Below are 13,592 nucleotides of genomic sequence, written 5' to 3'. Positions count from 1 at the left end.
AATACTGAATGGTATTTAGAAGCCAAGATCTGGGCGTGTAGGTGTAGCACACACATTATAAAATTGTTTTCAGTTTCCTCAGCCACTTTAAAGGGGAGGGAATAAAGATAGAGCTTTTCTTATTAACTTTGTTGTTACCAGAGGCTGTGTTTTAATTATTTTTCAGTAGCAAAAAGTTCATCTAAACTTAATTAACTCCCAAAGGTCCCATCTTCAAACACTATCCCATATGAATTTTCGGGGGACACAAACATTCAGTCTATAACGTGTAAGAGAATTTGGCCAATGAGATATCAGGAGAGTCTGGAAAAAGGTTCTTCTCTCTGATAAGAAGAAAAACATACGCATAGCCTCTCTTTTTACCTGCTTCTGGAGACTGGTGAGCAAGGATGTGACATTTGGAATTGCAATGGCCATCTGTGACCATGAGTAGAAAGCTAATAAAATGGCAGAGAAGACAAACTGAAACCATAACATCTTTGAGTTACGAAATTGGTCAAATCTGGAGCCACCCCATCTCCTGACCATTTGTTATGCGATATTAAACATTCCTTTTAATTAACCTTTTAGTTGGGTTTTGGTGCTTACATTTGAAAGCAGCCTAACGTGTACCGTTGTTCAGAGTTATTATACAAATTAAAAGAAATAATACATAAATGTATTTATTGCAATGACTGGCACATAGCAGGCACTCAGTGAATACAATTATGATGGTATTTCCTCATTTCTAAGACTTGCATTTTCCTCATCTTAAAATTTCTGAAATCTGAATTTATCCATGCCTTCAATTTCCCAAGCTCCTGCAATGTTCCTGTCCTCTTGGATTCTTACATGTTGGGGAGACAGACAAAAGTAGGGTGTGATAAAAGTTGTAAAGAAAATTAAAGCAGGGCCAAGGTAGTACAGAGATTGAAGACTGTGGGGAGGCTCTCAGAAGAGGTTACATCTGCATAGAGACCGGAATGGGGTGAGGGAGCAAGTCAGGTGGAACCCTGCAAAAGGAATAGCCAGACCAGGAGGTGGGAATGAGAGTGCCATGGTCAAGGTGGTGGTGGTAGAGGGGAGGGATTCAGTGAAGACGGTGTCATGGTGCCGGTTACGTTTCTTGATCTCGTTGCTGGTTACATGGTATGTTCGGTTTGTGAAAATTCAGTAATTCAGTACACTTCACTAAAAAGTTACCAAAATTGATGTGCACCTTAAAGCTGAGGGTTTTTGGAATCTACCTAATAGTTCTGCTGTTTGCATTTTAGAGCATCTATTGCAATAGCCTGTTTTCACAGACACTTAATAAAGACATGATAGACTGAAATATTTGCTCCACATTCATGGTACAAACAACCCAAGAGAGTTGTACCAACATTTTGTCAGTTGTGGAACTGTTTGTTTATTTGACTAAGGAAATAGTTGAGATCTTAACTACTCCTTCCTAAAGTAAGTGATTTGGATGTTTCCTTAGGAATGTGTATCTCACAGCACACATTCTTAATTTAGGACAGTAGTTCTCAGCTGGGGGAGATTCTGTGCACACAAATCCCCCCACCCCTTTCCTGTGACATCCTGTGGTCACCTGGGATATTTGGTAAAGTGTGGGGACATTTTTGCTTATCAAACCAGAGTGTGTGTGTTGGGGGCGGGGGGAAGTAAGTGCTACTGGCATTTACTGGGTAGAGACCAGAGAAGCTGCTCAACATCCTACAATGCACAGGACAGCCCCTCCCCCAACAAAGCACTATCTGGCTCTAGATGCAAAGTGCCAAGGTTGAGAAACCCTAACTTAGACCATGTTTCTCTGATTGCAAGTTACTGTAATAGCTAGGGTCAAGAAGGTCATGCAAGTTCGGGAGGACTATGAATTTATGTAAATTTCCAAACTGGTAGCATATTGCAGACAATATAAATGGAGAAACTGACACACTCTGTCTTCTGTCCTCCATTCCCACTCCTTCCCACTTCCCTTTGAACATTTTCAGTTCTGTAAGTTTGAGTGATGTCCTGTGGTGATGTTGTAAAAGGATTTCAAGCACTGGAAGGAGGTCTGGACAAGGTGACCATTATGGTTTCTCCCAACTATGAAATCTGTCATTCTTTTTTCTCAAAAGGAACTTGGTGATAGAAAAATGTCATGTGTGACATGCCTTTAAGACCGAAGAAGAAACGTAAGTTTCTAGTCTCTGTAGTCAAAGAAGTAGTATTTTTAGATGAACCAGAAAAATCCTTCAAAAGCTTTCCCAATTTACTGAAGTTTAGAAAAAATTAAAAAAAATTTCTACCGTTAGATCCCATGCATCCTGTAAAAACTGGCCTTCTTGGTAACTGGAAAGAAAATAATTTTCTTTTTTTTGTTTTGGCAGAGCCATCAGGGAAAGTCAAATATCACTGAAAAAATACAATCAATCAATGACTCTTTGTTCCCAAGGTCAGCACTTTTAGAAAAGACTTCCTGCTCTGAAGTCACCTTGATGAGTTCAACAAACAGAATCGTGGAGGACTTACAAGTCAGTGATGACAGGTCTTCCTGGCTAATAGGCTGTCGGCCTGAAGTAGAGGATTTTGAAGCTTTCTTTTGTGATTCTATGAGTCCAAGGTTAGGTGACCCCTTAAACTTTAATATCTCAGACCAATAGATAACTTACTGAAGATGAGATGTAGAGGGGTACAAAGTAGTTTAAAATATTGTTTTAACTTTGAGGCATTATAATGGCTTATTGTTTCCATTCAGCCAGAAAGAACTTTAGCCTACTTTAGCAGGGTGGTCAACGGATGATCTTCGGTACCCAAATAGAGGTGACCTAACACATGCCCGCTGTTGCTCTTCAACCTCATGCCCACCGCAGACAATCACGGAAAAACCTGTTACTTCTCTTTCCTACTCACCCTTCCAACCACGCAGAATGTTTTAAAATTCTGTTTCTCCCTTTCGTTGTACAGAATGCAGAATCAGAAATTGCTCTTAAGGTCCCTGGCTTACACCCAACCCATTCTTTTTTTTGTTTGTTTTGTTTTTTTGCAGTACGCGGGGCTCTCACTGCTGTGGCCTCTCCCGTTGCGGAGCACAGGCTCCGGACGCGCAGGCTCAGCGGCCATGGCTCACGGGCCCAGCCGCTCCGCGGCATGTGGGATCTTCCCAGACCGGGGCATGAACCCGTGTCCCCTGCATCGGCAGGCGGACTCTCAACCACTGCGCCACCAGGGAAGCCCCCCCAACCCATTCTTAAAGCGTTTCCAGCTTTGGCTAAAATAATTTAAAGGAAATAAAACGAGATAAAATAAAGGTCATGGATGCCACTTGTTTATTTCCTCTGATTACATATCCTGAATTTTCTAATTGTATACACAGAACTGGTCCTCAGTAGACTCTGTATCCACAAGAAGGTCTGATAAACCTGATGTTAGACTTATGTTAGAATTTCACCTATCATACTATTTTCCTCTGGTCTTTTTTTTTTTTTTTTTTTGAAGGTGAGGTAGTCTATAAAATTTCTTAGTTTATGGCTAAACATTATACCATATTTAGAAATTCCCAACTTAAAAATCCAACTTATAAATGACCCATACATAAGTACAATTCCTAGGGCAGCCTCACTCAACAGCTAGTTTAAACATACATTTGTTTTCATGGCTGCTGTTTAAAAAAACTCAACAACCAAGAAAAGCAATATTTTGAACTTTAATTTTTCAACTCTGAATTTGAATTTTAGATAGTAAAATTATATACTTTAAGTCTGACATAAATTCTATAATTGATCATAAATTCTATAAATTGATCATAATCTTTTGCCTGCTCTTTAGATGTCTGGGCTAATCTTAATGTAATAAATATGATTTGGGGTGAGTCATATTGAAGTTAACTTTAAAGGGGGAGATATTTTCCTTGGAAACATTTATTGGTGCCAAGAATTTTAAAATACAGAGTTAGCAATGCTGTGCTACACTTGAGTTGTTAGAGCATGTTGTGAACTGTCCTTTCAAGTTGCCTTTTGTGTAATCATGGACAGCTCCTATTTTTAACTTGGCATAGACAAATAAACAGAAGACCCAAAAAAGTCAACATTATTTTATTTAGTCAATTTCCTTGGCCCCTAAAACATTAAAAAAAAAATCAGAGTTGCTAATAAGTAGCTAAAAGTAGGCTTTTTCAAATTTAATCTTCTTTTTCCATTCCCAATTATTTTCTAATAGGGATGTTAATAAACAGTGGTTCTCAAACTTGAGTGGCACATGAATCATCTTGTTGAAACACAAGACTTCTGAGTTTCTGATTCAGTAGGGCTTGGGTGGGATATAAAAATCTATATTCTAACAAGTTTCCGGGTAATGTTCATGCTGCTGGTCCAGAGACCCCACTTTTGTAAACAGTTGTGTAAAATCAGAGTAGCAAAGGAAAGGGAAGGAGAGCCTGCATAATTCATAGACTGGAGAATTAGCCCTTAATTACAGAGATGTGTGAAATGATACATTCCAAATAAGGAAATTCAGCAACTGAGTTATTCCCATCGCCAGAAGATTTTCCACTTTAAAAGTAGTAATCAACTACAATAAAATTGCTTTAAACAGTGTTTTCTCCTGGTTCATATCTCTTCTTCTAGCTGAAGATTTACTGATCCTGAGCATTTATCATTTTTGAAATATTTTACCATTTTATTGGTGTTTTCTGTAATTGCTACAAATGCTTTTGGAATTAGGCAAAATACAAGCAAATCTGTAAAATATATCTTTTCAGATACATCTACATAATACATAATTTCTTAAACAAAAATGATGGGCTGTTTCCACCCTTTTGTTGCAATATATTCCTGAAAATTACATTAAAAAATAGAATGAAGAAAACCAGATTTCTTCCCCCCCCCCAGAAGCTTAAGAAAACCAAGAACTTCAAATTGTCCTTTTTCATCACTAGCTGGCACTGTCCTGTCAGTAAGTCAAACTGCAGGAACTAGTAGAAACTGACCAACAATTGACTCCAAGGTCCAAAGTGGAAAACAGGCATTTTCAATTGGCTTCAAATAAGTGGACTGGCAAAACTGAACAGTGAAAAATCAATGGTTTTAGAAAGTTGTTTAGAATACTTCTGCAGGACTGTGCAATTAGGCAAATTTCAATGTACATTTCTTCTCCTTTTTTTCCTTTCTAGAATGATTCTATCTTGTAATGAAATTGAACCAATTAATCTAGTTCCAGAAGTTCAGGCCTTACGTATGACTAACTATAGAAAACTGCTTGTAAAGGAGGTCACAGTGATGCCTTTGGATTGACAGAGAGGCATTTGGTGTCGGGGGACTTGGGTTCTACCCAGATTCATCCATTAATAACATTCAGTAAATCCAGTTACTGGCACACAGTGGGTGCTCAAAAATGTCAAATTAGTTTCCCTACATTCTCCTTTCCCCCACTGTAGGCTTCATGATAGTGGGTGGGACAGCTCACAAGCATCTAGAAGGCTGTTTGGCATATAGCGAAAGCACACCTAGTAACTGCCGAAATGTGTTAAAGGTCAAACAAAAACTTACCACCCACACCATCTGAGCGTTAAATGTTTCTTCTAAACAAATGAAATTCAGATTATTATCCCACCTTTTTCCAAACATAGAAAGATACATTAGCTTTTAGGTTTTTAAAGGATTCTTCTGTGTCTAAGGCATTGAGCTAGTATAGATAAATGGTACGTAGATCCTGTTCCAAAGAAGTTTAGCAGGAGAGATAAAGTGTACATAAATTACTATAACAGAGGTAGAAAAAATTCATTGTGTGAAAGGCAGCTGCAAAAGCAGTTCTGGGGAGCTCAGAAAAGGCAGAAATGACCTCCTTCTGGAGAAATCAGGAGAGGTTTAGGTGTGGGAGCAGGTGGGAGCAGATGGGAGGCGGAAGGAAATGATCTGCTTTAAAGACCGCACCGGCCAGAACTTGCAGAGGGAGGGTAAAGAACAGGAAGGCGTGCAATTTGACACCTAGACCGTGTGTCGGTAGTGAGTAGAAAATAAGGACACAAAGTTGTGCTAAGGATCTTCACTGATCCTATAAGGATCAGCTTCTGATGACGGATACTATGCCCCCAGAGCTTCGGAGAGATTTTTTTTTGGCAGTGCTCCACGACGAGAGGCAGGAGACGGTTTGAAGTTTAAATAAGCCAGAGCAGATGTGATGAGGGCCCGTAATAGGGTAATGGCACCGGGATGGGTGGGTGGAGGCAACAGTCTTTATGGGGACGACGTTAGTGCTTGGCAGTGCCCTGCGTGTGGAGGATAGGGGAAGGGATCAGAGGCTGAGTAGTTAGAAGGATGCATTCTCAGAGCACGAACTGTAGAAATGCTAAGCTAGAATCCTGAGGAAACGCTCTGCGCAGGGAGGACGCAGCAGGCTCGAGAGTAGGGCGCTGCGGCTCAAGGGGCAGGGCTTACCGCGCGGTCCCAGGGGCGCGCGCCTCAGCCACCGCTGTTACCGGCCACGCCCTGCCTCCCCCATGTACCTCCTGTGCCTCCTGGTGATGTGAGTACAGCATAACCTCCTGTGCCTTTCACCACCGCAGCCTCCCGGAGGTGAAAGGACCCCCCAGCAGAGTACTATGGAAGCAAAGGAAGGAGATATTTGAAAGAAGAGACGATCGACAGTGTTAGAACAAGGTGACGATTGAGCTAGGCGCCCTGCCCCATTTCCCAGTTAGCACTTTTGGGGTGTAAGGAGAGTGGATCTCCAACATGAGGGAGTTTATGGGCCACTTATTTGTGTATTTTTAGTTTGTATCGTAGGGAACTTGAAAGAGTAGTGGGATGGAGGTATTTTAGAATAGGGGAAATGGGACCTCTTTCTTCTCGTCTCCGCTCAAACCTGCCTTCCCATTCCATCAGCCAGGAGGCACCTGCTAGACTGATGAAAGGAATTCCCATGAAGGTGCGATTTTGAGGTAAGACCTAGAAAAGTGTTTGGCACAGAGTAGGTGCTCAATAATACTTGCTGAATAAATGAATGTATCAAGGCTTAATCAACTGAGAGGACATTTGCATTTTAAAAAGACAGAGGTAAGTAAGATGAATCCCTGATTAGAATCTCTCACTATTTGCCTATCACCATTTCTCAGCGGGGGAGCTATCGGCATTTCTGATAGGAAAAGTCTTCCTGAGTGGCCAATTTTTTCTTGAAGGTTCTGTTCTTGCTGGAGGTTTAGCCACCCTGCATTTGGAGTACTAAATGCCAGTAGCATCCTGCACCTTGTGACAATCAAAATGCCCCTTTCACACCCTTCCCACCCCCCACCCCCAGCCCCGACATTTTCTCGAGAACCCTTGTTCCCAAACCAACCCTCCTGCCAGGCTGCACCCTCCCTCCACAGGACTGTCTGGGCTTTTCTGCCGTCTCTGATCGCAGCATCCCAAATTCTGGAAGTTTTTTTTTTTTTTTAATAATGAGGCAAAATTGTACCCAGTCGACTACCATCTCTTCTTTCTTTCTCCACCCCTTCCTGACCAACTCAACTAACATTCATCTTTTCATTTTCTTTATGATTTGAACACCTCCCTAAAAACACTCACTTGTCAATTAAGCCTTCTGTGGCTTCCCTTGGTATCAAGAAGGCTGCAGACACCTTTCAGCATGTCGTTCTGCTCTGCATACTGTGTTCCAGCTACATGGACTCTTTCTGTTTTTTCAAGGAACCATGCATCCTTGTCTTCAGGCCTTTGCATATGCGCTTCTCTCTACCTAGTACATTCTTCCCCCTCTTTCTCTTCATATCATCTCATTAATTTATAATTATTCTCAGGTCTTAGCTGGGATGCTCAGTGCTGGAGCTCCTTCTGTAGGCTCCATGGCACTGTGTGTTCTTTTATCATTACTCTTCTTACCATCACCCCTTTGGAATTTAGCCATTTACTTGTTTACTAGACTGTAAGCACCATGAGGGCAGAACCCACCTGACTTTTTACTGGTCTCCCAATGTCTATAGCACATGGTTTAGAATTGAGCAGGGAATCACTAAATAGTGGTCCTATGGGGTTAGTTCCTACCTAGTTTATATTCTTGTGGGCATCATTCATCTTACCATTAGACTATGGTACAAATCCTGGTGTTCCAGCTTCCTTCACCCTAATCATCAAGCTTTGCATATGATAAAAATCTCAATAAATTTTAAAATAATTAGAAGTAAACAAAAAGAGTGCAATGGGGGCTTCCCTGGTGGCGCAGTGGTTGAGAGTCCGCCTGCCGATTCAGGGGACACGGGTTCGTGCCCCGATCCCGGAAGATCCCACATGCCGCGGAGCGGCTGGGCCCGCGAGCCATGGCCGCGGAGCCTGTGTGTCCGGAGCCTGTGCTCCGCAACGGGAGAGGCCACAGCAGTGAGAGGCCCGCGTACAGCAAAAAAAAAAAAAAAAAAAAAAGAGTGCAATGTCATATGTGGTATACATCTGAAACTTTAAGATAAACTTAACTGAGAAAACAATCTTTCATCATATGTGGACTGTATGTTTGAAAAGTGTTATCAGCTGTTAAAATCTGTGGCACAATGAAAGAGAAAAAAAGCTGTGATTGAGAAATGCTAAAATTGATCTAAAGCTCATTTATAATTTCAATTAAGCTTTCTGACTTTTACTGCAATTTGGCGGTTTTAAAAATATGAACCCCTATTCAATGTGTAATTTCTTTTCCATATAAATATTTGTATGCTTCATTCATGAATAAACTATTTTGCAAAATTTAGATTGGTCATTCTCTCACACCTGTCTAATTATTAGATTAACTGGGAAGTTTCTATCGATATACATTTCTGGACTTTAACCTTGGAGATTTTAATTTAGCTCATCAGGTATTTCTAATGATCAGGGAGAATGTAAATGAAATTAATGCTCATGTCTTTTTGTAAAGTACTTTCCCCTAAGTTTATAATTAAAGAAACTTCTGTTAAGAGTTGCCATTTCCCCATTACCTATTAATTTTTTAGAAACAAAAACAAATGTGAAACCATACATTTCTAAAATCCCTGAATATAACTGATTATTCTTATAAGCTTCAATATTTACCATCTCACTTATACTTGAGTTTATTCTAAAATCTGCTATCCACTAGCATATTAGAACCTTAAGTATAACTCCAAAGTTGTTGATACTTTATAGATAGTTGAACCTACTTGTTATGGGTTGAATTTTGTCTCTCAAAAGAAGATATATTGAAGTCCTAACCCCCAGTACCTCCGAATCTGACCTTACTTGGAAACAGGGTCTTTGCAGATTTAACCAAGTTGATGTCATTAGTGTGAGCCCTGATCCAACAGGACCAGTGTTTTTATAAAAAAGGGAAATCTGGACACAGACTCAGACATGCACAGAGCGAAGTTGGTATGAAGAGAAGGAAGAATGTCACGTGAAGACAGAGGACTGGAGTGTGCACCGACAAGGCAAGGAATCCTAGAGATTGGTGGTCAACCACCCAACCCCAGGAAGAGGCAAGGAAGGAAACCTGTAGGTTTCAGCCCACACCTTAATTTCAGACTTCTGGCATCTAGAACTGTGAGAAAATAAATTTCTGTTTTAAGCCACCCAGTTTTTGGTACTTTGTTATAGCAACCCTAACAAACTAACATATTAGTAGACACAACCATTCACAGTATAATTTGCTCCCACTTAATCTTTAAAATGTAGTTTGATTTTGAAGGACAAGCTTAATGTCAAAGGCAAAACTGAGGCAACCACCAGAAAATCTCTTCAAGTGCCCTCTTTAGCAGGGTGTTGAAGCCTGTGGACCTCTTCTCAGAATAATGTTTTTAAATTTATAAAATAAAAAACATCGAATTATGAATGAACTCAATTATATTGAAATAGTTATCAGAATTATTTAAAAAACACCAATTTGTGATGCAGTCATGTCATGTACTTCATTATCAACATGTTAAGTAATAAAATAGGGCTTCCCTGGTGGCGCAGTGGTTGAGAGTCCGCCTGCCAATGCAGGGGACACGGGTTCGTGCCCCGGTCCGGGAGGATCCCACATGCCGCGGAGCGGCTGGGCCCGTGAGCCGTGGCCGCTGAGCCTGTGCGTCCGGAGCCTGTGCTCCGCAACGGGAGAGGCCCGCGTACCACAAAAAACAAGAACAAACAAACAAAAAATAATAAAATAAAATATAGTAGAAAGTCTATTAATGATGAGAAAAATGGTATTTTAAGATACCTATAGTATTATGTGAAAATATCTATGAATTCTATTGTCTAAACTCACAAGTACTGCTATGCTATTGCAGTGTCTTTCCTACACATAATTTAAAGAAATGTTACATTTCAGTTAAACATTAGTGAGAACAGGTATGTCATTTATTCCCAGCCATGTCTAAGGACCTTCTGAATTCTATCTATGGACCATTTGGGAGTCGGTAAAACCCAGGTAAAGAACTCTTGGTGAGGAAAGGTTCTCTGACTTTATTTACAATATTACCTCTATTTCCCATTTTGATAGAGTTGGGCTCTATCTGTGTGATAGCTATGTGGGTGCCACTCAACATCTCGCTTCTGGTTTATCTCCCTGAACTTCAGAGGAAACCTAGAGACCACATATCATAGACTCCCAGCAGCTAAGGTTCTGAATGTGATTTAGGTTCAACAACCAGCATCTACATGAGATGTGAAAGAAGGAAGTGAAGCAGAAGCTACATGTCTGCTGTTCTTGCTGGCAAGCATAGAGGAGAATGGAGCTGGGTTTTTGCAGCTATCTTACTCTGGGCTCTAGTGTTCATCTAGTAGATTCCGTACTAGATTCATGGGTACCAAGATGCAGAGTCCTGGCACATTTCGTTGGTATGCATCCTAGCAAACGTGGCATGGTTCTGGAGCTAGCAAAGTAGCACCCTGATCATGGCCGTTTCCACACTGCCGGGTGGCAGTGTTGGCTCCTGATCACAGGAGAGGCAGCAGCCCCCTAAGTGCTTAGGCTCTGCTGGACGGATGGCTTTGAAGTCACTGACAGCTCAAAATGGAGTTTCCTCAGTCCTTGCCACACGGATGCAATCAACACAATACCCTGAAATAAATATCTTCCTGCTTTAACTAGCTGGAGTGAATTCTGTGATCTACAACTGAACTCTGACCCGTATGCACTACAATTTCTATTACCTTCTATAAAAGAGCTGTGTCCTGGAGAAGTCCTTCTGTCAGCATAGCTGCTTTCAAATATTCTTCACTAAAATCTAAACTTCCAACTTCAAACACATCGGTGGGCAAAATGCCCACTGTTCTTTGACCAAAAATAAACATACTCAAATTTATATCATGCAAAGTATTGCAGAAAATACAAAGAAGTGTCCAAGAATTTTGCTTATTCAGTTAGTTATAATCACTTTTTAAAGGAGCAATCACTGCTCAATAAAGTAAAAATACTGAATTGCTAAAGTAAAAATTATGCCTAAATTATATACTTATTTCTCTGTAAATGTACTTGAACTGGCCTGCTTGTTATATCATTTGAGAACAAAGGCAATTTCTTTTCTAGGATTTAATATTTAACCCTCAAACTAAGCTAGGTGCTATGCTAGTTTTGTAATCTCCTTAGTCAGGAAGTACCATGATGAGGGAACTAGTTGCTTGGCTACTCTGGAGGCCAAAAAGGAAACCACAAATTATCTTTGAAAAGTTTTATTAACAAAATAAACTTGAATTGAAAATTACCTCAATGACTTAGGCAAAATGGATAAAAAGCATGAAAAGTAACTGGTGTGCCAAAGGTCCGCAGGTCCTAAATAGCACGCAAGTGAGATATCACTGAAATCCCTAGATTTCATTAGTCATGTTTCTTCCTGTGTGAGATATAGGAAAAAAAATATTTTCCCTCTTTCATTGTAATTCTGGGATAGAGAGAAGGCAATCTTTTGGAAGTTAGCGCTTTCAATACAGAGAAGGTACTTGTACTTTTTATTTTCACCATTATATAAGAAAGCAGTATGATTTTGTACCTAATCTCTGTGAACATACATTTGTTAAGTCTCTGGAAGGTGAATGCACGCCTATATGAACAGGATAACTGTCACTTTATCAAAACCCATCTAGCAAACCCTTATAAAGCAGATACATTTCTTAATTTTGTACGATTCCTTTAACAAACATATTTAAAAACCCATCTGAATGTAGAAGCCAGGCATAAGAAATGCAGATCGAGAGACGGAACACTGTTTGCCAGTTCCTTTAAGAACCTCTGAAAATCCCCTTTGACTGTGGCGCTGCATATCGATTTTGTGTAATCTTTTAAAATGAAAAAAATCTTAAAACTATTACATATGTTCATTACCTTTAATACTAGGCGACTGTTTTAAAACACCAACTTTGGGAACTTTAAGTTCAGACTATATGTGGGTGATTTCAAAAGTAACGTGGCTTTTACCAAAAAAATTCACTTTGTAAAATACATTAAAGAAACTATTTGGGGCCCTTTCCTGCAGTCTAGGAACACAGGTGTTTCCCCAGGTCACTGCCGCGCCCGGGTGGCGGGAGCCCGGGGAAGGAGGCGCGGCCGCTGCTCCCACCGCCTCCATGTTGCCGTCTGAGGAGACTCCGGACAAAGCCCTCGACCTCCAGGAAAGGTGTACCCGCTCCAGGGCTCACTACACCCGCGGATCGCAGGTACAGAAATGCGCCAGGGCTTGTGCGTGGCGGCAAGAAAAACGGAAGTTCAGCCAGCTTCCCACGCCCGCTCCTTCCCAGCGGAGCCGCAGGGTCCGCGCTCGCCGCCGCCTGCTCGGCCCTTTCCCACCTCGGGGCACAAAGAGGGAGCGCCGGGCGGGCCGATCCTTGCCCGGCGGAAGCGGGCAGGTCGGGGCGCGGGCTGGGCGCCCGCAGCTGCCCAGGCCCGCCCGAGGCTCCGCGCCCCTGCTCCCCGCACTTACCAGGAGAAGCAGCAGCGCACCCCCCGCGCCCAGCGCCATCGCGTCGCAGCCTCCGTCTCGGGCCGCCAGCACCCCTCGGCGCCGCCGGCTCCCCGCGTCCCCGTGCGCGCGCGCGCGGCCGCTCCTCCCCGGCGTCCCCGCCCCGAGGGTCCCCTCTCTCGCGGCGGCCGTGCGGCCCTGCCCAAAGGCGCGGTTCCAGGTGTGGCCTCCGCGAGAAAATGGAGCCCGGAGCCGGGAGCCCGGAGCCCGGCCGAGCTGCTCGCGCTGAGGTGGGACCTGCGTGGAGGAGGGAGGCGCACGGTGGACTCCCGCCCCCCGCCGCACACGCACCTGGAGCCGTGACGTCCCCGGCTTGGGGACTTGGAGTGGCAGGCCCCGCCCTGCCATCCTCCCCTCCCCGCCCCGCTCTTCGCCGGAGGGTGGCCCGGCTCTGCAGCAGAGGCCCGCGGCGGCCAGTGAGCCGGCCCGGCCGCCCGAGGCCTCCGGAAGGTCCAGCGCTTTGTAACTGTGCGCGAGGCCCAGGTGGCGCGGAGGAAAAAGACGAGTGACGCCCGGACCCGCGTCCTCACCGCGGCCGGGTGCGTGTGGCCCGCTCTCCGGGAGCGAAGGTTCTGGAGCAGGATTTCGGGTGGTTATCTCCGCGAAGGCTTCTCACCTCTTCCCCTGGCCCCTTCAGTGCTTCCCACAGGTTTGCCGCTTGTCTGGCTCAGGGAGAAGCGGTTATTAGAAGAATCACACA

At 43.0% G+C, this 13,592-nt stretch overlaps 1 protein-coding gene across 1 annotated transcript in view; it reads right to left on the bottom strand.

Annotated features, from left to right (window-relative positions):
- DSG2 (desmoglein 2) overlaps window positions 1–12,941 on the bottom strand; it is a 49,045-nt gene extending 36,104 nt beyond the window's left edge. Inside the window, exon 1 of the mRNA XM_082640175.1 lies at window positions 12,854–12,941. Within this exon, the coding sequence (XP_082496301.1) occupies window positions 12,854–12,892 (39 nt within the window). The 5' untranslated portion in view covers window positions 12,893–12,941. The remainder of the gene's footprint in view (window positions 1–12,853) is intronic.
- Between the last annotated feature and the right edge of the window lie 651 nt (window positions 12,942–13,592).

Source organism: Mesoplodon mirus, assembly GCF_964341445.2.
Source record: "Mesoplodon mirus genome assembly, chromosome: 13".
NCBI classification, from domain to species: Eukaryota; Metazoa; Chordata; class Mammalia; order Artiodactyla; family Ziphiidae; genus Mesoplodon; species Mesoplodon mirus.
Note: the sequence above shows the minus strand (reverse complement) of the source record. Positions and strands in the feature narration are given on the sequence as shown.